The sequence below is a fragment of the Myxocyprinus asiaticus genome, chromosome 5 (assembly GCF_019703515.2).
Source record: "Myxocyprinus asiaticus isolate MX2 ecotype Aquarium Trade chromosome 5, UBuf_Myxa_2, whole genome shotgun sequence".
Lineage (NCBI taxonomy): Eukaryota > Metazoa > Chordata > Actinopteri > Cypriniformes > Catostomidae > Myxocyprinus > Myxocyprinus asiaticus.
The window spans coordinates 3,793,390-3,819,357 of record NC_059348.1 but is presented as its reverse complement, the minus strand read 5'-3'; the positions used below and the strand labels follow the sequence as shown (position 1 = coordinate 3,819,357).

The window sequence follows — 25,968 nt, the reverse complement described above, 5'->3', positions numbered from 1 at the left end:
TTTTTCTGGTTTAGCAGTCTTACATAATACACATAATACACTTATACATAAGATACAATGGATTTTCAATACATTTTTCAATACATTTTAAATAAAATTCTATTGTCCACTCATTTATGCCTAGTGATTTTCCTTTTTTTTTTCATTCCAAGAAGTGCTTCTTTGATTTCATAAGTCTCAAAAATCATTATCAATAAGAGCAATGTTTTCTTGAATCATTTGAATGAAAGGCTCAGAGTTATGTAAATTAAATTTGGAATTATATAATTCACTATAAAAAGATTAAACAAAATCATAATGTTTTCTTGGTTCCATACAATGGCTCCCATTAATGTTTAAAGCAGTAAGAGAATTACTTTTAAAATTAATTATTAATTTAATTATTATTATTAATAATTATTAATTACTATTCTCAAGGGTGGAAAAACAAAACAAAAAAATTCCTGTGTTTTTCCCTCTTTCTTCAAGCTACTTTGCCCTTGATCGAATAAAAGCACCTTTAACTAAATCTAAATAAATTTAGTCCAATTGAAGATGAATGTTATTTAAATCCACTTTCTCCCCTTGAGAAAGATTCTGTTTCTGACCTAGCACATGTAATCTGTTTAATATCTCCTTATTATAATTCAGTCTTTTCAATTCTTTGCTGCGGTTAACAGCAATATGCCTAACATTATATTTTAAACACTCCCATTTACTTCTAATCCCACCCAAAAGTGAATTATTGAACTTCCAGTATCCTGTAAGACTAAGTTACTTTTGCACCCTGAAGTGTCAAGGATATGAGCTTTTGAGCAGTTAAAGGGGCATATCTAAGAGCAATTTAATGTATTGCAATTCTAAGGTAGATATAAAAAATAAATCAATCCTAGGCTGTGAATTCATACTTTTATTGGACCATGTGAATTATAATTGTTTGGAATAAATAATAATAATAATAATAATAATAATAATAATAGAAACGGCAAGTGTTATTAAGTGAAAGATTTGCACAAAGGGTTGCAGTTAGGTTAATGTGCACAGAGCTTTGGGAGGACAAAATAAAGTTTCTATCAAGAAAATCATCAGGGCATTGATTGAAATCACCAGATAATATAGTATATAAAGCATGGAACTTATTTAAATTATTCTTAATGACATCAGTAACTTCAGCAAAAAGGGTCTTATTTAAAGCAGTGGAATTATAGCCATATAATGTACATTAGAGGCTATAAAAAAAGGTGTTATCTAGATTGACTGTTAATATCTACATTCCACTGTCACACATTAGGGCATTCAAAACATCTCCCTTAAACCTGTGCATCAATATCATTACCCCTGCAAAGTGAGAAGTGACTGAAATAAACAGGATACCCTCACTGAGATTTCCATAATTTAACATTTAAGTCAGTAGAATGTGTCTCTGGACAGAAAATAATAGCAGCATCTCTTCGTTTGAAGTAAAGAAAAACCACCTTTCTTTTCATAATATCTCAAATCCCTCTGACGTTTAAAGATGCTGATATACAGTATAGTAGCATATTCATTGCTCTAAAAACTAAAAACAAACTATTATCTGTTACATTATTATCTAAAATAGAGTCAGTTATGATAGAAATGGTGCCCTAATTTGATCAGTCTAATTTGGATGGAAACCCCTGAGAGCAGCTCTAAAATCATACAGTCTTTCTCAAAGCTAAAAATTCCTAAAATACTTTTACAAGCAGAGACTTCTCAACTTTTCTAAATGTTATGGGTCATTCCTATTATCCTGGTCATTGCATTACTTTTCATCTTTTGACATGTTAATATTATCATACTGATTGTAATTTTATCAAACAGGGTGAAATGTTTTAGAGTGAGACAAACCAACTTATAGTACAAAACATCACAATCCAAACCTGTTTGACTTTCTTTCTTATATGGAACACACACAAAAAAAATTGTTTCAGTGATTATGTGGGATATGTCTTCTCAATACAATGGCAATTGATAGTGATTCACTTTAAAGCTTAAAAAGGACCCCAAAGTATCTCTCAGTTTTCATGAATGTGCAATGGACATCAAGATTTTCACAGAAAGCTTACTTACATTTCAGTTTGTTTCTCATCAAAACCTGTTGTGGCTTCAGAAGACTTGGAATATGATGCACGAGTCACATGGACTAATTTTATGATCTGATTAACAATCTCACTAATGGCCATTGCATTCAGAAGATAGACTGGGATTTTAAAACTTCTCCTTTTATGTTAAGCATAAGAAAGTAAGTCATCATGACGGAATTTTCATTTTGGGGTGAGCTGTTTCTTTAAGACAGAGGCTTATATGGGGACATGAAAAAGTAGGAATGTTCGAGACTTGAACTGGTCGATGCAGTCCACAGAGAGGTTTTGACAATGCTTTAGTATAATAACTGTCTTGACCCTCTCTTGAGATGTTCATGTGTTTTCTCTCTCTTCCTCTGTTATTGTTTTGGATTTTGTCTCTGTGGCTGCCAGGAATTTAATGGGGTAACAGCAGATGCTTCTCATTTGTCATGATGTCTGTGCATTTATATATGCATTCTATTGCCACCACTCATTTCTTGTGTGTGTGTGTGTGTGTGTGTGTGTGTGTGTGTGTGTGTGTGTGTGTGTGTGTGTGAGTGCGCACATTCATATAGTGATGTCAGTTCCACGTTTGCATTAAGTAGCTAAACTTTCAGTCAGTCACTCACTATTTTTAGCCATTAATAGATATTCTGTTGTTGATGTTGAATAGGTTATGCACTATTTACATTTGAGAGATGGTGCAAGTGTTTTGTTCATCATTTTCATCAGTTTAATTTATGTTTTGTTAATCATAGAAACAACAAAGGCAGAGACATCAAGACCATCAAGTCTTTACGAGTTCTCAGAGTTCTTCGTCCACTCAAGACCATCAAAAGACTTCCAAAGCTCAAGGTGCCTGCTCTTTTACATTTTATACAAGTTCACAGACTATATATACTTTTATCCCCCATTGTGAACTCTTTTGCATATCAAACTGCATTTTAGAGCACCTTCTATGAATATTCACTAATAACACATGTTAGGTACATTATTTGTAATTTATTGTGGGTGTAGAATGTCTGGCCTTGTGTTTCTTATGCCCAGCCTCATGTTTACATAAATATTTATTTTCTTTTAATCCAAAGTGACTTACAATACATTCAAGCTATACTGTACATTTCATCAGGACATGCATTTTCTTGGCATTGTTATTGTCTTCAATAAAACTTGACTAACTGTAGTATGCTTGAGGTTTAAAAAATCAATAAGGGATAATTTACAGCCAGCCGGTCACAAAATAAACTCTAACAGGGTGATTAGGATCCCAACGTGAAGAGGAGGGATCATGTATCATGCTAAAAGGGTTTACTTTTGTACTTTTATCCCTCTTATTACATGGCTACTTAACAAATAAGTAAATTCACATGAAGTATTGATATGAGTTTAAATAATTTTGTTAGCTTACTTTGTAGAGACTGTGAAGTGAAACAAGTAAGTCCATGAAATATTTATTTGAATGTAAATTATTTAATTATGTGAGAAGAAAGAGTGCATGGAATGATTCATGATGTGTCTAGGAGACCAGGAGTCTCAATTTACAGTAGAAACGTTTAATTTTAGCAATATCTCTTTGTAACAGTCTCTGTGGAGACAAACACACACATTAAGCAGATATTCTGCTGTGAAAATTTGAGTTATTCCTTTGTGAATAATTAAAACTAGGCTAAATATAACTTGCAGTACTTGCCATTCGTAATATTACATAATTTTGCAGTCATGTACAAAGTTATTTCAGTATCACTACTGAGCTAAACAAACCGTTTAACTGAAGTGGTGTTGAAAGACCATGTGAGGTCTTTGATTATATGGGCACTTATGCTGGGCTGTTTTCTATATCATTCAAATCTCAGTAGTTGTATGTTGGTTGAACAGCAAAAAAAAAACTGCACATGGAATTGTAATTTTAAATGTATGATTTGAACAGCATTTGATTTTTCTGATTGCAGTTCCCAATCATTGTAGAAGAAAGTCACTTTGCATTGTGCCACTTTTATTACTATAGCAACCAGGATACCAGAAAATGACTATGAATGCCTGAACATACACAGATATAATTTGAGCACTATAACAGTGAAGACATTGCAGTGAATTGTGTGGAAATTCACAATGACTTCATTCTTGACAAAAGGCTTTCAGTAATCATTTGGAAAAACGTTCTGTTGTTCGATTAGATGCACTGTAACTCAGTCTTAGAAAATGTTATAAAGTTGTTTTATATGCATAATGTGATGACTTTATGGTGATTATTTCTTGTGTTTGAATGCAGGCTGTGTTCGATTGTGTGGTCACATCTTTGAAAAACGTCTTCAACATTCTCATCGTCTACAAGCTCTTCATGTTCATCTTTGCTGTGATTGCAGTACAGCTCTTTAAAGGGAAGTTCTTTTACTGCACTGACGGATCAATGGGCACACAGAAAGAATGCCAGTAAGTGCCACTGTACATATAAGCCGTAATTCAAAAATAAGGCAAAACCAGTGTAACCAGCTAAAACAAGTCGTTGGCCGTGTTTGGAATGGCATACTACAATACTACTCTTCCTATTTCTGATATATATATATATATATACACTCACTGAGCACTTTATTAGGGGACACCTGTACATCTACTTATTCATGCGATTATCTAATCAGCCAATCGTGTGGCAGCAGTGCAATGCATGAAATCATGCAGATACGGATCAGAAGCTTCAGTTAATTTTCACATCTACCATCAGAATGGGGAAAAATGTGATCTCAGTGATTTCGACCATGGCATGATTTTCGGTGCCAGATGGGCTGGTTTGAGTATTTCTGTAGCTGCTAATATCCTGGGACTTTCACACACAACAGTCTCTAGAATTTACTCAGAATGGTGCCGAAAACATAAAACATCCAGTGAGTGGCAGTTCAGCAGACGGAAATGCCTTGTTGATGAGAGAGGTCAACGGAGAATGGCCAGACTGGTTCGAGCTGACAGAAAGGCTGTGGTAACTCAGATAACCCCACTGTACATTTGTAGTGAGCAGAATAGCATCTCAAAATTCTCAAGACGTTGAACCTTGAGGCGAATGGGCTACAACAGTAGAAGATTTTAGTGCTTTCAAAATCTGTGATTAATCGCGATTAACTTAAAAAATAATAATCATGTCATTAATTGCAATTAAATATTTTATTCGACTGACAGCACTAATTTTAATATACAGTCACATGTTATAGGCTTCACAGTGAGTGTATCATATTTAAATATTAGAAATCTGCAATAGATAGATTAATATATAGTGATTAATAAATATGTATTTTTATTTATTTGTTTATCATTGTTTAATGGTTTGTGTATTGTATAGGGGCTACTACATTGATTATGGGCGGGACAGGAAGGAGGTGAAGAAGAGAGAGTGGAGGAGACACGAGTTTCACTATGATAACGTCCTCTGGGCTCTTCTAACACTCTTCACTGTGTCCACAGGAGAGGGCTGGCCACAGTATGTACATTTACATACATATTTCACAAGAGAGAGTATTTCTGGAGTACCCTCCTGTGTTTCTCATTTCAAGTCCTGGAGTACCCCAACAATAAATATTGTGCATGTCTCCCTGATCGAACCCACCTGATTTTACTCATCAGCTCATTAGTAGAGGCTACATGACCTGAATTGAGTGTCTCAAATGAGAGAGAGACATACAAAATGTGCAGTGCTGGTATGCTCCTGGATCAGCTTTGGGAAACTCTGTTAAAAAGATTTTAATTTCGTTCTCAACCTAAGACAGTGAATCAGTGTGAATCAATATTGGTAGTAGCTCTAATTTTTCCTTTTGTTTTGGTCTGCACAAATTGCTTGATAGTTTAGAGACCCTTCAAGGACACTTTTTATGTTAATTCATCAGATCAGACTCACCAAGAGTTTTCTAAAGTGGGAGTATAAGGACGGCTGGATGTTTCTTAAGTAACAGTTCATGAAGTGGCAAGACTTGAGGATTTGGTGAAGCGTGATGCAGGACAACTCCCAAGTAGATAATATCGTTCTCTGTTTGTGCATAAATTCCTGCTCAATGACAAAAATTGTGTTATGGTGAAAATTAGATCACCACAATTAAATTATTGGGTCAGTTCTAGGGTATTTTAAATGGATGCATATATTAGCCTGGCTTTAGCACTCATTAAACCATCCACATACCTGAAAGTGGTGGACTCATGCTGCCTTCATGTGCTATCAGATTTATTCTACTTCCCACTTCTGAAGTGGTAATTACGAGTAAGTCGTGTTCATGTGCTTTGTTGTCAGAAAGAACAGTAAACATGGATGACGCCAGGTTCATTCATACATATTTCTTGAGGAACTTTTATTTTGACACCATATTACATATCACTCATTTAGCTTGCTGACGATAATGGAATTTATTTCAGTATTTAATGAAAGCTATTTTCACGGTGTAAAAATGTACAACATGCATAGAATGTTTGCTGATATACATAAATTAATATGACCAAAACGGCAAACGCTAACAATTTGCTGTATTTAGAAAAATGAACAAAACCTGTCATTCACTACAGAAACTGTACTCTCCTCCACCATGTTGAAAGTTTAGGACTCCTCCCATCTCGGAAACTTGGGTATCAAAATAATTTCAGAGTTTCCCAGTCATAATTTTGATTTGAGGGGTCATTCATGTGCAACTTCAGAGTGGGAAACGTCATGATTACTTGTGTGGGGACAGTGGTGGCTCAGCGGTTAAGGCTCTGGGTTACTGATCAGAAGGTCAGGGGTTCAAGCCCCAGTACTGTCAAGATGCCACTGTTGGGCCCTTGACCCTATCTACATCAGGGGTGCTGTATCATGGCTGACTCTGCACTCTGACCCCAGCTTAGCTGGGATATGTGAAAAAAAAAAAAGAATTTCACTGTATATGTGCAAATGTGTGATAAATAAAATTATAATTATTAATTATTATTATGTAATCTCCGTTCCCTGATGGAGGGAACGAGACGTTGTGTCGATGTAGTGACACTAGGGGTCACTCTTGGGAGCCCAAGACACCTTTGGTCTTTGATAGAAGGCCAATGAAAATTGCCGATTGGTATTTGCATGCCACTCCCCCAGACATACGGGTATAAAAGGAGCTGGTATGCAACCACTCATTCAGGTTTTATGCTGAGGAGCCGATATAAGGTCCGGCCATTTCAGCGGGTAGTTCAGCGTTGTGGCAGGAGGGACACAACATCTCGTTCCCTCCATCAGAGAACGGAGGTTACGCAAGTAACCATAACGTTCCCTATCTGTCACTCACTCGACGTTGTGTCGATGTAGTGACACTAGGGGTCCCGAAACAAAACGCCACAACTGGCTGAACTGTTACGTGAACTGGCGGTGTGTGGTGGGCAGACTACTGTGTGCCTCATAGCCAGCACACCAGGTCGACACGTAACCTCCCCCAACATAGTTATGAGTGTCGAACGGCCCTTTGGGGACAAGTCGACTACCCAAAAGATAGAGACGGGCTTAACCCAGTTGTGGCCTCTTTTCCCCTTCTCTTTTTCCACTCCCTAAAAAAGAAGGGGGATTATCTGACTGGGCCGCCAGGTCTAGTCGGGGGGTGTCCCTCCCAAGGGGAAGACACAGTGGAGACCACACCTCGCCCAAAGAGAGGGGGGATATTTAAGTGGAAGAATACGTCACATGGTCTATCCAACCATGTGGAGAGTCTTCAAGGTAGATCCTGCTGGGTAGATGGGGCTCTGCCCAAGGAAGACGCAGTTTGCCAACAGGGAAACGAATTAGCGGAAGATATATATCGCATGGGGTTAGCCTTACAGGGAACCGCCACATGCAGAGCACCTACCCCAGAACAGGACTCTTAGTTAGCGCATGTACTGGGCCGGCAGCGAATCTCTCCGAAAACTCGACTGCCACAGGGCTCGGAGGAAGTCAATCGGGGAACAAACTTGTGAACACTCCTGGGAATTAATGGCGCACGTCTTCAGCTCAAGAGGAGGTGGAAGGCGCTATGTGCAAGCGATACACCCGGCCGGCTATCCTGGGCTTATCCGCTTGTGTTGCGTGCCACTACCTGGGACGAAACCGGTTCCACCTGGGGTTGTAGAACCTTGCAAAGGTGTTGGGTGGAACCTCCGCAGGGTGAGCAGAATTGCCAACAACTCGAGGCAGTTGCTGTGCCAATGCAGTCGCGGGCCCGTCCAGAGGCCGGCGGCTGTGTACCCATTGCATACAGCACCCCAGCCCATTTTGGAGGCGTCTGTCATGACCACGACGCGCCTGGAGACCAGTTCTAAAGGAACACCTGCCCGTAGAAACGAGAGGTCGGTCCAAAGGCTGAAAAGACGGTGACAGACCGGCGTGATGGCCACGCGATGTGTCCCATGGCGCCATGCCCATCTCGAGACTCGAGTCTGGAGCCAGTGCTGAAGCAGTCTCATATGCATCAACCCGAGCGGGGTGGTCACCGCCGAGGATGCCATATGCCCCAGGAGCCTCTGAAAACGTTTCAGGGAAACGCTGTTTTGTTTGAACGCCTCCAAACAGGCCAGCACCGACTGGGCACGCTCGTTTGTATGGCGCACCGTCAAGGAGACTGAGTCCAACTCCAAACCGAGAAAAGAGATGCTCTGAACCGGGAGGAGCTTGCTCTTTTCCCAGTTGACCCGAAGCCCTAGTCGGCTGAGGTGTGATAGCACCAGGTCCCTGTGTCCACACAACATGTCTCGAGAGAGGGCTAGGATTAGCCAGTCATCGAGATAGTTGAGAATGCAAATGCCCACCTCCCTTAACGGGGCAAGGGCAGCCTCTGCGATCTTCATAAAGATGCAAGGAGATAGGGACAGGCCGAAAGGGAGGACTTTGTACTGATACACCTGACCCTCAAATGCAAACCGCAGAAAGGGTCTCTGTCGAGAAGGATTGAGACGTGGAAGTCCGCATCCTTCAGGTCTTCCGCCGCAAACCAATCTTGATGCCGGACGCTCGCCAGAATGTGTTTTTGCGTCAGCATCTTGAACGGGAGTCTGTGTAAAGCCCGGTTCAGTACTTGCAGGTCCAAGATTGGCCACAACCCACTGCCTTTTTTCGGTAGCGATCTCTGCGTGCAAGGTGGCAGCATTTTTACTCTTGATCAAGGTGAAGTGAATACCGCTGAACCTGGGCGGGCGCCTGGCAAACTGAATCACGTAGCCGAGCCGGACGGTCCGGATCAGCCATCGCGACGGATTGGAAAGCGCTAGCCACACATCCAAGTTCTGCGCAAGGGGGACTAAGGGGACAACATCGTCAGACGTACTGGCAGGTGGGGCCTCGCGGCGGGGCAGAGCTCGAGGTGCCATACCACGTCGTGGCCATGCTGAGTCTAGGGACATCGAAGCACTTACTTGGCTCCTTGTGACCTCCCCCGGAACAGTCTGGCATGGGGGAGGAAGAGGCCTGTCCTCGTAACCCGTGGAGACTGCCATATTGGGGGCGGCTGTGTGCCACAGCTGGGCGCTCAGGGGCAGAAAGGCTACCTTAGGAGCGCCAATCCTGCAAAAAAGAACCTGTGTCATGGTGACGACCGTACACACCGGGTATGTGACCCAGGGAGGAAGGAAGCCGCTCTTTTGCTGAACTGTTGGGTACCACAGCCACTTAGGCATGCGGCGAAATCAAACAAAAAGGCAACAAAAGATTTTCCACCCGGCCCTCCACCGGGGGATGGAGTAGTCTTTCTACCAGCTCCACGTGAGTGGGTTCCCTCGTCCCTGGGTCGCCCGTCTCAGGGGCGCTTTAAGGACCTCCGTGGGTTCTTAGGCACCGGCTGTGAGACGGGTGGCGTCTGCTTCCTGCGGTGGGCTCCACGCCAGGGCCGGGCCGAAGGGATGGGCTACAGCGGAGCCGGTGCAGTCACCGCAGGGGGACGCCCTTGGCGACGAGCAGACGGGGTGCAGGATCTTGAGCCGCACTGGGGCAGGATGTGCCAGATTGCCTCCGTCTGCTGCTTCACCGCCGAGAACTGCTGGGCAAAGTCCTCTACGGTGTTGCCGAATAGGCCTGCCTGGGAAATGGGGGCAGCAAGGAACCGTGTCTTGTCGGCCTCGCCCATCTCGGCCAGGTTGAGCCAAAGGTGGCGCTCCTGGACCACTAGTGTGGCCATCGTCCACCCGAGAGACTGCGCCGTGACCTTTGTCGCTCGGAGAGTGAGGTCGGTCGCCGAGCACAGTTCCTGCATCAAATCTGGGGCAGAACTACCCTCGTGCAGTTCTTTCAACGCCTTGGCTTGGTGGACCTGCAGGAGAGCCATGGCGTGCAGGGCAGAGGCGGCTTGTCCAGCAGCGCTGTAGGCTTTAGCCATCAGGGATGACGTGAGCCTACAGGGCTTGGACGGGAGCTTAGGGCATCCACGCCAGGTGGCGGCGCTCTGCGGGCATAGGTGCACCGCGAGCGCCTTATCCACCAGGGGAATCGCCGTATAGCCCCTGGCCACCTCGCCATCGAGGGTAGTGAGAGCGGGGGAACTGCAGAATCGGGGCCGGGCACTAAAAGGTGCCTCCCACGACTTCGTCAGCTCCTCGTGCACTTCCGGGAAGAATGGCACTGGAGCGGGGCGTGGCTGCTTTGAGCGGCGCCGCGAGCCCAGGAACCAATCATCAAGCCGCGAGGGTTCAGGGGAGAGTGGAGGGTTCCACTCTAACCCGACGCTCGAGGCTGCCCAGGAAAGCATGTCCATCATTTCGGCATCGGCCTGTGACTGGGCAATCATCCCCGAAGGGGGAAGCCCAGCTGAGGCTTCTGTGTCCGACTGGACAAGCCCGCTCTCCAATGCTGCGCTCGAGATCTCATCATCTTCGCAGGCTCCGAACAAGAAGCCAGACTCGCCATGAGACGAGCCGGCGAACTCATCCGGAAGCCCGATTGGGGCAGACAAGCGTGCTGGGGAATAGGAGGTCCGCGGGGGGATACCCGGCGGAGACGATCCCATTGGGGTCCCCAAATCGCCCCCAGTGCTAGCCGCACTGGCCTTATACCCATAGGTAGAAGGACCGAGGTGGGGAGCCGCTGGGGTGGCTTGCTTTCTTACGAAAGCAAGCCGCGACCGCAACGTTGCCATGGTCATGTTCTCGCAGTGAGAACATGAACCATCCTCAAATGCTGCCTCCATGTGGGTCGTGCCCAGACACGAAAGACAGCGATCATGACCATCCGAAGTTGAGAGATAACGACCGCAACCAGGAATAACACACAATCAGAAAGGCATCTTTAAAAAGACATGTCTTTAAAAAGACGTTCCGTGTAATATATACTCTTTTAGAGGAGGAAAAGCTCTTTCAGAAAATATACTCTCTTGTTTTTCTGCCGAAGCGCCCAGGGGCGTTCTCTGCAGTGCAACAGTGCAGAGGAGGGAGAAGCCACTGAAATGCGCCATCAGATCCAGCAGAGGTGAATGAACAGTAATATTCAGCTCAGTGAGCTTGACCGTTCGGCTCCGAAGAGAAAATCTGAATGAGTGGTTGCATACCAGCTCCTTTTATACCCGTATGTCCGGGAGAGTGGCATGCAAATACCACTCGCCAATTTTCACTGGCCTTTTATCAAAGATCAGAGGTGTCTCGGGCTCCCAAGAGTGACCCCTAGTGTCACTACATCGACACAACGTCGAGTGAGTGACAGATAGGGAACTCATATTTATGATAATTCTGATAGCACGTTTAGGCAGCATCAGACCCTGCATTGTCCACTGTGGACTGAATGCCTTCACAGTCAAGTGTAGCTGTCCTTTGCCTCTAATTCCTGCAGCCTTAAACAGATTCACAAAAGAGATCAGAGGACAACTGTATTTACCTAATCACACCATATGGGTATTGTCAATAATGTGATCAATTGATGGTTCATTGTCTACAATGTCAACATCTTGATGTTCTCCCTCTTTGTACAAGAGCACATTCAACATGTGAGCGAAGTACCTCAAACACAGAAAGAAAATCAACTATGTCAGAACAGAAAAAATATATATTTTCTCAAATCCACAATCTTTTCTGGGTTACATCATGCATGGGGAAAAAGATGACAGAACTAACAGACATAACTAAACTGATAACAAGATAACAAGAAAATAAACATAAACCAATGGAAAGACAGGACTAATGAAACCAAAAAACAATAAGAATAAAACACATGAAACATGAGTCACATGACAGAAACAGGAACAGGAAGTGACAATGAAACTTCAGAATAAAAGACATGATCTAAAACATGAACAAAAAACACGAAGATGTGACATTGTCTCACTGGACAATGTTGTTTTAGGAAAAAAGGCAACACATAGTATATTCAAAAGTATATAGAGTTACAGTCAATAAATGGTAAAAGATGACTTATTACTTACAGTTTCAAATCCCTTTTTCTTACAGAGTGCTTCAACACTCAGTGGACGTCACTGAAGAAGACCATGGCCCAAGTAGAGGAAACCGCATGGAGATGGCAATTTTCTATGTAGTATATTTTGTGGTTTTTCCCTTCTTTTTTGTCAACATCTTTGTTGCTCTCATAATAATCACATTCCAGGAGCAGGGTGACAAAATGATGGAGGAGTGCAACTTGGAGAAAAATGAGGTGAATATTACAGTCCTGTTTCAGTGGAAAATGAGACAAGTATCTGATGTCAATATCAAGTAGACTGTGGATTACACATTAAGAATTATTGATGTTTTTGAAGTAGCTACAGTAGGTTTCATTAACCCTTAAATGCATGGCTGTTTCGCCAAACATTATAATATTCCTCTGGTGTTTAGTGACCTGGCACATATGGATCTACAAAATGTCCTGATAGTGTAAAATTTTCAGAGCATTTTCAAGGTAAATAACAGCAGAATGGAATATATTTTATTACATTTTTATGTTTTCAAAGAGATGATGCAACAAATGATAGAATGGGGTTTATTACTTTCACCCAGAAATTTTATTAGACACAACTGGCTGTCAAACACATATTGAGCTACACATACTCAAATGTCTGACTCAACTGGTTCAGTGAAGAGGTGTATTCATTCAGTGAGTCAAACCAATGATATGCTTCTTCACATCCTGCACTCGAATGCTATTGGCTCATGCTATAGTCATTCTTTAAAGGCAAGAAAAACCACCAAAGCAGACTCACTTTAAAATTGGCTTTGAAAGGGAAAGACATTAATCTTACAATTCATTTAAAAAAAAATTTAGTTTCAACATTGGCCACCAACATATACTCAGTTTACTAATTTAACCTTTACATGTATTACACATATCAATTTAATATTGGCATTATATTCATGCTGTTTAGCCAGAGGGGAACTGGCTTCCTTGGTGAGCCTGGTTTCTCCCAAGGTTATTTTTCTTCATTAACTGACATCTTATGGTGTTTTGTGTTCCTTGCCACATTCTCCTTTGGCTTGTTCACTGGGGGCCTTAAGACAATTTTTTTTTTAAAGGCATAATCTAAAATCACATTATTGAATTAAACCACACACTGAGGTCTTTAAGACATTACAAACATTACAGCTTATTTTCTATTAGAGCATGATTTTCTGCAATACAAATAAAAATGACGACGTCAGTGAACAAGAAAAATGAGTCTGAGTGAATGGAGCTGAACGAGAACGACTCCTTCACATAAAAGATTTGTTTAAAAAGACTGATTCATTCAATTCACTTTACTACTCATCACCCCTTCCATGGGAGAGACCTTGCTGGCATCCTAGTTGCTCCTTCCGATGACACACCATGCCAGGGAACTCCTCTTCGATCTGCTGCCGTGCTGACGTCCAGCAATAGGGTCAGAATCCTGGTTCTTTAAACTGTCCCACAGTGGACCAAGTCCTCATCTTAGGTATTGCCATTCCCCTCTTTACATTAACGCCGCCACCAGATCTTTTCCAAAACACCACCGCTAACATTGGCTCACCGATGGTTTTGCTCCTGCTGGTCATTGCACTCTCACTGGCACGAGCCCGATCAGCCAGTGTGTCCTGCTTCACAGGCTCACCATCACAAACACGAATATAGGATACTGATAATTAATTGTTGTTGCAAAACAAATTGACATGATATAGTATTCATTTGTATGAATATAGTACTCATTTGTCTTTATATTCTGTGATAGTATGCTTGTATAGATATGAAATAATTATAAAAATATAATTTATGGAAGTGCAAATATACACTCACTGAGCACTTTATTAGGAACACTATGGTCCTAAAAAAGTGCCCGACATGGTCTTCTGCTGTTGTAGCCCATCCGCCTCAAGATTCGATGTGTTGTGCATGCTGAGATGCTGTTCTGCTCACTACAATTGTACAGAGGGGTTATCTGAGTTACCGTAGCCTTTCTGTCAGATCGAACCAGTCTGACCATTCTCTGTTGACCTCTCTCATCAACAAGGCGTTTCCATCCCACAGAACTGCCACTCGTTGGATGTTTTTAGTTTTTGGCACCATTCTGAGTAAACTTTAGAGAATGTTGTGCATAAAAATTCCAGGAGATCAGCAGTTACAGAAATACTCAGAACAGCCAGTCTGGAACCAACAATCATGCCATGGTCGAAATCACTGAGATCAGGCCTGGGTAGCTTAACGAGCAAAGACACTGACTACCACCCTTGGAGTCGAGAGTTCAAATCCAGGGTGTGCTGAGTGACTCCAGCCAGGCTTCCTAAGCAACTAATTGGCCCAGTTGCTAGGATGGGTAGAGTCACGTGGGGTTACCTTCTGTGTTTTCGTAATATGGTGGTTCTTGCTTTCGGTGGGGCGCGTGGTGTGTTGTACGTGGACACCAAGGTGAATAGCGTGAGCCTCCACACGCGCTAAGTCTCCGCAGTAACACGCTCAGCAAGCCACATGATAAGATGCGCAGGCTGACTGTCTTAGAAGTGGCAGCAACTGAGATCCATCCTCCACCACCCAGATTGAGGAGAGTAACTGCACCACAACGAGGAAGTTGAGAGCATTGGGAACTGGGCGTGCCAAATTGGGGAGAAAAAGGGGAGAAAATTCAAAATTAATGAGATCACATTTTTCCCCATTCTGATGGTTGATGTGAACATTAATTGAAGTTCCACACCAGTACATTGCCCTGCTGCCACACGATTGGCTTATTAGATAATCGCATGAATATGTAGGTGTACAGGTCTTCCTAATTTAGTGCTCGGTGAGTGTATATTGCGACATTATAACACACCTCGGGTCACTAATGACCCTATACACTTTTGGTAATTACAGTGCATCCAGAAAGTATTCACAGTGCTTCACTTTTTCCACATTTTGTTATGGTACAGCCTTATTCCAAAATGGATTAAATTCATTATTTTCCTCAAAATTCTACAAACAATGCCCCATAATGACAACATGAAAGAAGTTTGTTTGAAATCTTTGCAAATTTATTAAAAATAAAAAAAACGAAAAAAATCACATGTATATAAGTAGTCACAGCCTTTGCCATGACACTCAAAATTATGCTCAGGTGCATCCTGTTTCCACTGATCATCCTTGAGATGTTTCTACAACTTGATTGGAGTCCACCTGTGGTAAATTCAGTTGATTGGACATGATTTGGAAAGGCACACACCTGTCTATATAAGGTCCCACAGTTAACAGTTCATGTCAGAGCACAAACCAAGCCATGAAGTCCAAGGAATTGTCTGTAGACCTCCGAGACAGGATTGTATCGAGGCACAGATCTGGGGAAGGGTACAGAAAAATTTCTGCAGCATTGTAGGTCCCAGTGAGCACAGTGGCCTCCATCATCCGTAAATGGAAGAAGTTTGGAACCACCAGGACTCATCCTAGAGCTAGCCGCCTGGCCAAACTGAGCGATCGGGAGAGAAGGGCCTTAGTCAGGGAGGTGACCAAGAACCCGATGGTCACTCTGACAGATCTCCAGCATTTCTCTGTGGAGAGAGGAGAACCTTCCAGAAGAACAACCATCTCTGCAGCACTCCACCAATCAGACCTGTATGGAAGAGTGGCCAGACAGAAGCCACTCCTCAGTAAAAGGCACATGACAGCCCACACCTGAAGGACCCTCAGACCATGAGAAACAAAGATTGAACTCTTTGGCCTGAATGGCAAGCATCATGTCTGGAGGAAACCAGGCACCGCTCATCACCTGGCCAATACCATCCCTACAGTGAAGCATGGTGGTGGCAGCATCATGCTGTGGGGATGTTTTTCAGCAGCAGGAACTGGGAGACTAGTCAGGATCGAGGGAAAGATGAATGCAGCAATGTACAGAGACATCCTTGATGAAAACCTGCTCCTGAGCGCTCTGGACCTCAGACTGGGGCGAAGGTTCATCTTCCAACAGGACAATGACCCTAAGCACACAGCCAAGATAGCAAAGGAGTGGCTCCGGGACAACTCTGTGAATGTCCTTGAGTGGCCCAGCCAGAGCCCAGATTTGAACCCGATTGAACATCTCTGGAGAGATCTGAAAATGGCTGTGCACCGACGCTCCCCATTCAACCTGATGGAGCTTGAGAGGTTCTGCAAAGAAGAATGGGAGAAACTGCCCAAAAATAGGTGTGCCAAGCTTGTAGCATCATACTCAAAAAAACTTGAGGCTGTAATTGGTGCCAAAGGTGCTTCAACAAAGTATTGAGCAAAGGCTGTGAATACTTATGTACATGTGATTTTTTTTGTTTTGTTTTTTATTTAATACATTTGCAAAGATTTCAAACAAACTTCTTTCACGTTGTCATTATGGGGTATTGTTTGTAGAATTTTGAGGAAAATAATGAATTTAATCCATTTTGGAATAGGGTTGTAACATAACAAAATGTGGAAAAAGTGAAGCACTGTGAATACTTTCCGGATGCACTGTAAGCAATTAGAAAGGCAGGTTTGGACATTTTTATTGTTACACTATTCATAAGAGAAATGTTGAGGAGTACAAAAGATGTCCCAGGTCACTAAAGACTAAAGGTAAGCATTTAAGTGTTAACAGCCCATAGGTCAATCATAATAAACACAGTTTCTGATCTAGACATGATATAACAATAAAGGTCTGATATTACTGTATGTTGACTTATGCAGTAATAACCCGCACGTTCCTTTGCTTGTTTCTTATCTCACTCAGCGGGCGTGCATTGACTTTACTATCAGTGCAAAGCCTCTGACGAGATACATGCCTCAGAACAGACAAACCCTGCAGTACCGATTATGGCACTTTGTGGTGTCACCATCATTCGAGTACACAGTTTTGGTCATGATTGCACTCAACACAGTCGTCCTCATGATGAAGGTAAAAAAGGAAACAAAAAAATCATCATTTTTGTATTTTGGAATGATTACTATATTTTAAAATGACTTTGAAACAATGCAACTGGAAATGCAATTGAATGGTCTTCAGCTTTAGCTCAGCTTCATTTATTGATTGCTTAAATAGATCTTTATGTATATATGTTTCTACTATCATTATTTGATAATCTTACCATATTTCAGTACCACTCTGCCCCAGCTGCCTACGACATGGTCTTAAAGCACCTCAACACGGCGTTCACTGTGCTCTTCTCTCTTGAATGCATCTTAAAGATCATGGCTTTTGGGTTCATTGTGAGTATTGTAAGATCATGTTCATGTTGATCAGTGTCCTCCGGAGAAGAATGCATCTATAATCAGCCTGAATTGTTTTCTCCTGTCTCGTCTCACAGAACTACTTTCGTGATACATGGAACATCTTTGATTTCATCACTGTGCTGGGCAGTATTACTGAAATTGTGGTAGATTTACAGGTAGGAATATAATCATATGTTGTGCCCCTAACACTTTTTTGCTGGCCTGAAAATAACAGGCTATAAGGAGTATGGTGTGACATGCTTACCTATGCATTTCCGTTTGAAACTATTTTTAAAACGCATTTTACTCATTCTTTTATAGGAGCTCATTTTATGAGCTAACTACATGGAATGTTTGTACTTTTAAAAATGTATTTGTCACATCCCAGGACCATTTAAAATGACCTAGTCAAGGTAATAAGGTGCAATGGTGACCAGTTACAGGACCTAAAATATACACTCAGTGGTGGAAAAGGCCTATATTCATTGGGGGGACCCGAGCTGGGGAGTCAGGGGGAATTTGAAGATCAGGTTAGTGAAAACTGCAGGATGTTTTGGATAGCTACGCCTCAGTTTAATGCTCTGAAAATCAGGAATCGTTAAACACATGTAGATGTGGATCCAGTTGCAGGGGGGGTTTCCCTTAATAAAAGTAACCAGTTGGAACAGACTAATCTCACTGTGAATTGACCCTTTGCTAAGCTCCGCCCCCCTTGCTTACCGCTGCTCGCTCTGTCAAGCTTTGCAGAACTTCCCAGAGAAGTGAATGGGAGATTGCCATGAACGATGTGGTTTTTTGCCAAATATTCTCAAAAACGAAATTGATAGTATTCTTATGTGGGCTGGAATGAAGAGTGACATTGTAAAGTATATTTATCTGACGTTTTTTGTAAAATAAATTGTATTTTGATTGAAAACTGTGGAGACTGTGAATCAGAATCGAGTCAAATTATCATCACAGTCACTTAAAAAGAGAAAATCATTATTTGATGGTGATTACAAACCTCATAACATTAGAGTAACTGCCAAAAACGTCTCATAACACATCACTTTAATGCTGTGAACTGTTTATTTACTATCACCTGTACTAAAACTTGAATCAAAACGTTATTAGCTTTAATTTACCTTGGAGCAAATGAAATTGTTTTTTTTTTTTTACATTTTGTGGATCATTTCTGTAAAATTCCAATGCTCAAACACACATTACTCCTGTAGACTCTTGTTGGAAAAAGCAAATGCTTGTCAGAGAAGTGGCACGCAGCAACAGTTGCTAAGATAGGATTGGTTAGAAATGCTTTTAAGGCAGGGCTTAGCGAAGGGTCAATTCATTGACTGTAGGTCGAAAGTTTTTCAGCTAATCCAGCTCTGTGCTTACCAAAATTCGAACTATTGCCCCCAGTGGCCGAAGCAGGAAGTGTTTTTTTCTGGGCAGCCTGGTCTCATGAAATGTACGTGAGCATTGCAACGTTTTTGCAAAACTGAAATGACGTGCTTCATTACACGTTTGGCTGCAGTTTTAAAGTGGGTCCAGTGTGGGTGCCAAAACTCAACGAAATGTGGTTGTAATCAGACAAGGTTTTTAAGGTGAATTTTAGATGGAGGTTTTAATAAGTGAACCATACCTCCCTAACCTAAAACTTTACCCTAAACCTAACCAATAATGAGAGTTTAACAAAAAAGACAACCTTACCCTTAACCAACACCTAACCCTAACTGATAGTGTTTTAAAATGCAAATTCGGAATAAAAAAAAAGAAAACACACATTATCTGAGGCATCCACGTCATCTTGTGTTGCTTCTATGCCACTTTCACTAATGTACGTCTTCAGCTGGACTTGAACTGTGGCTGTCAAGCTCAAAGTCCAACGCTCTATCAGGTGAGCTACCAAGCAAGCTAAATACATAGTAATAAGTGTGTATATGAAGGTGGGTTTGTAATACAAGTGTTAAAATGTTTCGTTTTTCAAATCATGTGTTAAGTAAAAGTGTTTTGATATCATAACATAGCAGGGGGGTGAGTAATAGAGTGAAAAATACGTTTTTATAAAATCAAAATCAGCAATTGTACTCATGATTTGTGTGACAAAGATTAAACCACACAGTTGTTTTAGTGCCTCTAGTGTTCATTTCATCAAGAAACTCTAGCGAAATGTAGAATGTGGCACGTACAAGTCAGTTTGCAAAAATGTACAGTATATAGAGTAACGTTCATTATGTGAGACCTGGGCTGCGTTTCCCAAAATCATCGTAAGCTAAGTAGATCGTAGAAACCATTGGCGCCAATGGTCTCTGCGATCAATTTAAGCTTGCGATGCTTTTGGGAAACCCAGCCCAGTTTGTTCTGGGTGAAATGTCCAAAGAGGGGTGACAATAGCGAGTTGCCAAGCAAGTAGTTTTTAATTGTTAATGATATTATAATATTGTGAAGAGGAATGCATATTTTATTAACTTTACCCCAAACCCCAACCCTAGACCTAACCGTCAGTGGAGTAAAAATGTAATCTTAGAGGGAAAATATAACCTCCAAATGGCGCTCGTCATTGATTGTGTGATGGTGATTACTTTCTGATTTCAAAATGGTACACGAACCCAGGTCTGTGATTATGGTCTGGAGATGGTGCTTTTCAGTAGCTCAGCAGAATGGGGTCAGTGTCAGGGTACTAGAAAATTCGGTAGCAACATTCTTCCCATGTAATCATGTTGGTTTGAATTGGAACAACAACCCCACCCCACCCCAATTTACTCCGTCCCCCCGTGTCCCTCCATTTCCATGCCCAACACCAACCCCCGTCACCCCATAGCCCTGTTAAAACTTTGCTTTATACAATCACAATAATTTTAGTATAATATCTTGAGTTTAGCCACTTTTCCACCCTTATCTCACCACTTTTAAATTTTCTAATCTATCCAGTCTGTGAACACAATCAATATGAGTTTCCTTAAACTTTTCCGGGCGGCTCGACTCATTAAACTGTTGAGGCAGGGCTACACAATCCGCATTCTGCTGTGGACCTTTGTTCAGTCCTTTAAGGTAAAATCACATTTATTTATCGCTTTTCTTAGATAAAGCCTGTGTTACATGACTTTAAACACAATGCAAATTCTTACCACACACTCTTCGCTCTCTTCTTATTTCAGGCTCTTCCATATGTTTGTCTTCTCATCGCTATGCTGTTTTTCATTTATGCTATTATCGGCATGCAGGTAAGATTCTACTAACAGTATTAATGACAATTAGAAAAATGATCAACAGGATATAAACTGACCCAGAAGCACTGCCATCCATTCACAGACGCCACGATGATGTCTGCAAACACAAAAAAGTGAACATACATTGAAGATATTGTATTTTTGAATATAGTTTTGGATTTTTTCATAAATGGAGCCTTTTTTTGCACTCTACAGAATATCTCTGAATATCAGAATGCTCAAAACTGGCACAACAAGTCTGTTTCAGCTTTATGTGTAATATTCCTGTAGTTCATGACTGGTGTGTGTTGAAGTGTGTTAGACAAAGAGAGTTTGACTAAAGGCTTTTTCAAGGTTGCTGTTTTCTATTAGCAGTGTATTACATGTGACACATTTAAATGTTTTCTAAAGTTGAGGGTAGTCTTTCGATTTTTATATTAATTATTACTGAGAGTCTGCCAGTTCTTCATTACAGTGGCGCAATGCTGCCATGTAGATTTTTTCACTCAATTATGTATTAAAAAACGGCATCTTTTCTCGAAAAATGACAGTTATGTCATAAAAACGACATCTGTCATTTTAGCGAGATGTTTTGAGCATCTGACAATTAACTAAGGCTACGTATCACTTTTTATGTCCCAGCCCACCTGTGCTTACAGTACAGTGTAGGCTACTCAGTGGTAAATTCTACACGTAAAATTGTTTTATTTTGTAACATAATGTAAAGTCAGCATGGATTTTGGGTATTTTTTCTTCGGAATCGCAATGTTTCAGAAGAAAATATTCAAAAACTGAAGCTGAACAAGGCCTATGATTCCTGAACCGTGTCTGCAGGCCAACAAGTTTTGGAGGATTCACAAAAAGGATGAGAATATAGTATTTATTTTAAATTGAATTTAGTATAATTAATCAAATTATAATAATATTTGAATAGACTTTAAGTGTAACCCTTGGGAGTTTTGCCAAACATTCATACATTAACCTATGTCGGGCTATCTAACACAAATTGATATTAAAAGAGCTATGATAAATATCTATTGAAAAATGCAAAATTGTAAAAGTAGCTATTTTAAAGACAATTTAAAAATAATGCAAGAATTTAATTGACCACTTATCAAACAGATCTTGTTACAAATGATAGCATATGATAAATATATTGAATGTGTTCATGAGAGATCATCATTCGTGACAACGAATATACTGTGTGTATGTGTGTGTGTATATATATATATATATATATATATACAGTTGTGCTCAAAAGTTTGCATACCCTTGGAGAATTGGTAACATGTACCATTTTTAAAGAAAACATGAGTGAGCAGGCAAAACACATTTCTTTTATTTCTTATGGGATTCATATTCAAATGTAGGTTATAATAGAATGGCACAATCATAAAACAAAACATGGCAACAATTAAAAAAATAAATGACCCCTGTTCAAAATTCTGCATACCCTTAGTTCTTAATACTGTGTATTGCCCCCTTTAGCATCAATGACAGCGTGCAGTCTTTTGTAATAGTTGTCTATGAGGCCCCAAATTCTTGCAGGTGGTATAGCTGCCCATTCGTCCTGGCAAAATGCCTCCAGGTCATGCAAAGTCTTTGGTCGTCTTGCATGAACCGCACGTTTGAGATCTCCCCAGAATGGCTTGATGATATTAAGGACAGGAGACTGTGATAGCCACTCCAGAACCTTCACCTTTTTCTGCTGTAACCACTGGAGGGTCAACTTGACCTTGTGCTTAGGGTCATTGTTGTGCTGGAAAGTCCAAGAGCGTCCCATGCGCAGCTTTCGTGCAGAAAAATGCAAATTGTCTGCCAGTATTTTCTGATAACATGCTGCATTCAACTTGCCATCAATTTTCACAAGATTCCCCGTGCCTTTAGAGCTCACCCCCCCCCCAAAACATCAGTGAGCCACCACCATGCTTCACAGTGGGGATGGTATTCTTTTCACTATAGGCCTTGTTGACCCCTCTCCAAACATAGTGCTTATGGTTGTGACCATAAAGCTCTATTTTGGTCTCATCACTCCAAATTACAGTGTGCCAGAAGCTGTGAGGCGTGTCAAGGTGTTGTCGTGCATATTGTAACCGGGCTTTTTGTGGCATTGGTGCAGTAAATGCTTCTTTCTGGCAACTCGACCATGCAGCTCATTTTTGTTCAAGTATCATCGTATTGTGCTCCTTGAAACAACCACACCGTTTTTCCAGAGCAGCCTGTATTTCTCCTGAGGTTACCTGTGGGTTTTTCTTTGTATCCTGAACAATTCTTCTGGCAGTTGTGGCTGAAATCTTTCTTGGTCTACCTGACCTTGGCTTGGTATCAAGAGATCCCCGAATTTTCCACTTCTTAATAAGTGATTGAACAGTACTGACTGGCATTTTCAAGGCCTTGGATATCTTTTTATATCCTTTTCCATCTTTATAAAGTTCCATTACCTTGTTGCACAGGTCTTTTGACAGTTCTTTTCTGCTCCCCATGGCTCAGTATCTAGCCTGCTCAGTGCATCCACGTGAGAGTTAACAAACTCATTGACTATTTATACACAGACACTAATTGCATTTTAAAATCCACAGGTGTGGGAAATTAACCTTTAATTGCCATTTAAACCTGTGTGTGTCACCTAGTGTGTCTGTAACAAGGCCAAACATTCAAGGGTATGTAAACTTTTGATCAGGGCCATTTGGGTGATTTCTGTTATCATTATGATTTAAAAAGGAGCCAAACAACTATGTGATAATAAATGGCTTCATATGATCACTATCCTTAAATAAAAGACCGTTTTTTTGCATGATCTGTCATATTTTCAAAATAAATGCCAAAATTTCACAATTTCTGCCAGGGTATGCAAACTTTTGAGCACAACTGTGTGTGTATACATATATATATATATATATACACACTACCGGTCAAAAGTTTTGAAACACTTGACTGAAATGTTTCTCATGATCTTAAAAATCTTTTGATCTGAAGGCGTATGCTTAAATGTTTGAAATTAGTTTTGTAGACAAAAATATAATTGTGCCACCATATGAATTTATTTAATTATAAAAATAAAATTTAATGGAAAAATAAATAAATAAATAAACATTTTGAAATTGATGACTTGGACCAAATAATAAAGAAAAGCAGCCAATAAGTGCCCAGCATATAGATGGGAACTCCTTCAATACTGTTTAAAAAGCATTCCAGGGTGATACCGTAAGAAGTTGGTTGAGAAAATGTCAAGAGTACATTTCTGAAAATTCTAGGCAAAGGGTGACTACTTTGAAGATGCTAAAATATATTGATTTATTTTGGATTTTGTTTAGTCACAACATAATTCCCATAGTTCCATTTATGTTATTCCATAGTTTTGATGACTTTACTATTATTCTAAAATGTGAAAAAAAAAAATTATAATAAAGAATAAGTGTTTAAAAACTTTTGACCGGTAGTGTATATATATATGTATAGACAGACAGACAGTATATAACGGTAAATGAATTCAGCAATATGGCAACCATGGCACAGTTATTTAAAATTATTAATCTTAATTTTCTTCTCTGTTTAAGCCATAAAGAAATTTACAGTGTGAAAGTAAACAATAAATCAAAACATGAACACTATGAGTTCGGCTTTTGTAAATTGGATGTTGAGCTGTAATTCTCAAAAAAATAAGTTTCTGCATTTCAATTTTTATAAAAAAATCAATCAAATTGGATTAAGAAATCTTTAATAAAATAAAAGAAAAAGAAAAAAATCTTAAAAACAGGCTAAAATATTTTTTGAGTGTATAAATTCATTTCGATTCTGAAAATGCATCAAATTATCGATTTGCAATAGCTTTACTTTAACAGTTTTGAATGAAAAAGTTGTATTAATTGCACTCTTTATTAAGTGGCAAATAAAATGTCAACCAAAAACAATATTTTATTTTATTATTGTCATTACAATGCCTCTGTAGTTTTATTTTTTTAAATGCCTGAGAAAACATTGGATTGCATATATATATATATATATATATATATATAACAACATAATTGAGTGAAAAATATAATATGTATGTGGCAGCATTGTGCCACCATACTGCATGTCTTTCATTCTTCATTTAAAACTTTTTATCATTTGCCTTTGCAATTTGATTTAGTATGTTAATTCTAACATAGTCTTAATACAACTTGTAGTAATTTGTACGATATGGCGATAGCTCATACGAAAAGGTAAGACTTTTATTCCCATAGAGGCAAACTAATCAACAAATAGAATTTCAAATCCATACAATACGGGCATCAAATTTTAGCTTGCCTTCTATCCAACACTTTATTTTAAGAAAGGAAATGTCTGTGAACAAACTGTCCCTCATTACAAATTTATTTATGTAATACAAATGACTGATGTATGTCAAGAACCTGTAATATGCTTCCATCATCTTGTTCCAAACCCCAATGTTCTCTTTCTTCCATGGTACACAAAAGTGATTTTCCTATCAAAATCATGGTTAGGATTAGGGCTTGGGGTTAAACTTAGGAAAAATCATAATAACATCATTCATTGGTTTGTTTATTTTTCTCTATGGGAGTAAAAACAAAACTGTACATGCCAACTTATACTTTTATAGCAGGTTGGTTCTTACAGACAACTGACATTACGTTAAAATAATCAGCATTTTATAACACAAGTACAGAATTATTGCTGTAACTGCAGGTAGAAAAGTTTTAGTTGAGTGGTCTGTTTCAGAGCCTGACCGTTAAACATGCAGGTTTTTTTATGTAAAGTTTAGTGTTTGACTGTGCCAGAAATTTTGGCATGAAAAGTCTGACTGACTTGTCTGACTCCAGGGCTGGAATATGGAATATGGATTCATGTAAAATGATTGTATATGGTGTAAATCTAATATTCTGTCATTTGTTATCCTTTAGGTATTTGGAAATATTAAATTGAATGATGAAAGCCACATTAATCAACACAACAATTTCAAGACATTCTTCGGTGCATTGATGTTACTCTTTAGGTAAGATCACCAAAATCACTGAGATAAAATACACTTACCTTATTATGTTTTTTTTTTTTTAATGCTATTTTAAATTTGATATTTTAAATTCGTATGATGGCCCAGGGTGTTTAATTTAAACCTCCTGTTAAATGTTATTTAAATAGTAAATGTGCTGCAATGGCTAGA

At 40.2% G+C, this 25,968-nt stretch overlaps 1 protein-coding gene across 2 annotated transcripts in view; it reads left to right on the top strand.

The window, feature by feature from the left end:
* cacna1eb (calcium channel, voltage-dependent, R type, alpha 1E subunit b) overlaps positions 1–25,968 on the top strand; it is a 157,535-nt gene that overhangs the window by 108,326 nt on the left and 23,241 nt on the right. For both annotated transcript variants that reach the window (XM_051697453.1, XM_051697452.1), the window contains 10 exons: positions 2,825–2,921; positions 4,336–4,496; positions 5,395–5,532; positions 12,441–12,642; positions 17,138–17,302; positions 17,503–17,613; positions 17,712–17,792; positions 20,527–20,646; positions 20,754–20,819; positions 25,709–25,800. In XM_051697453.1, coding sequence (XP_051553413.1) covers positions 2,825–2,921; positions 4,336–4,496; positions 5,395–5,532; positions 12,441–12,642; positions 17,138–17,302; positions 17,503–17,613; positions 17,712–17,792; positions 20,527–20,646; positions 20,754–20,819; positions 25,709–25,800 — 1,233 coding nt within the window. The remainder of the gene's footprint in view (positions 1–2,824; positions 2,922–4,335; positions 4,497–5,394; positions 5,533–12,440; positions 12,643–17,137; positions 17,303–17,502; positions 17,614–17,711; positions 17,793–20,526; positions 20,647–20,753; positions 20,820–25,708; positions 25,801–25,968) is intronic.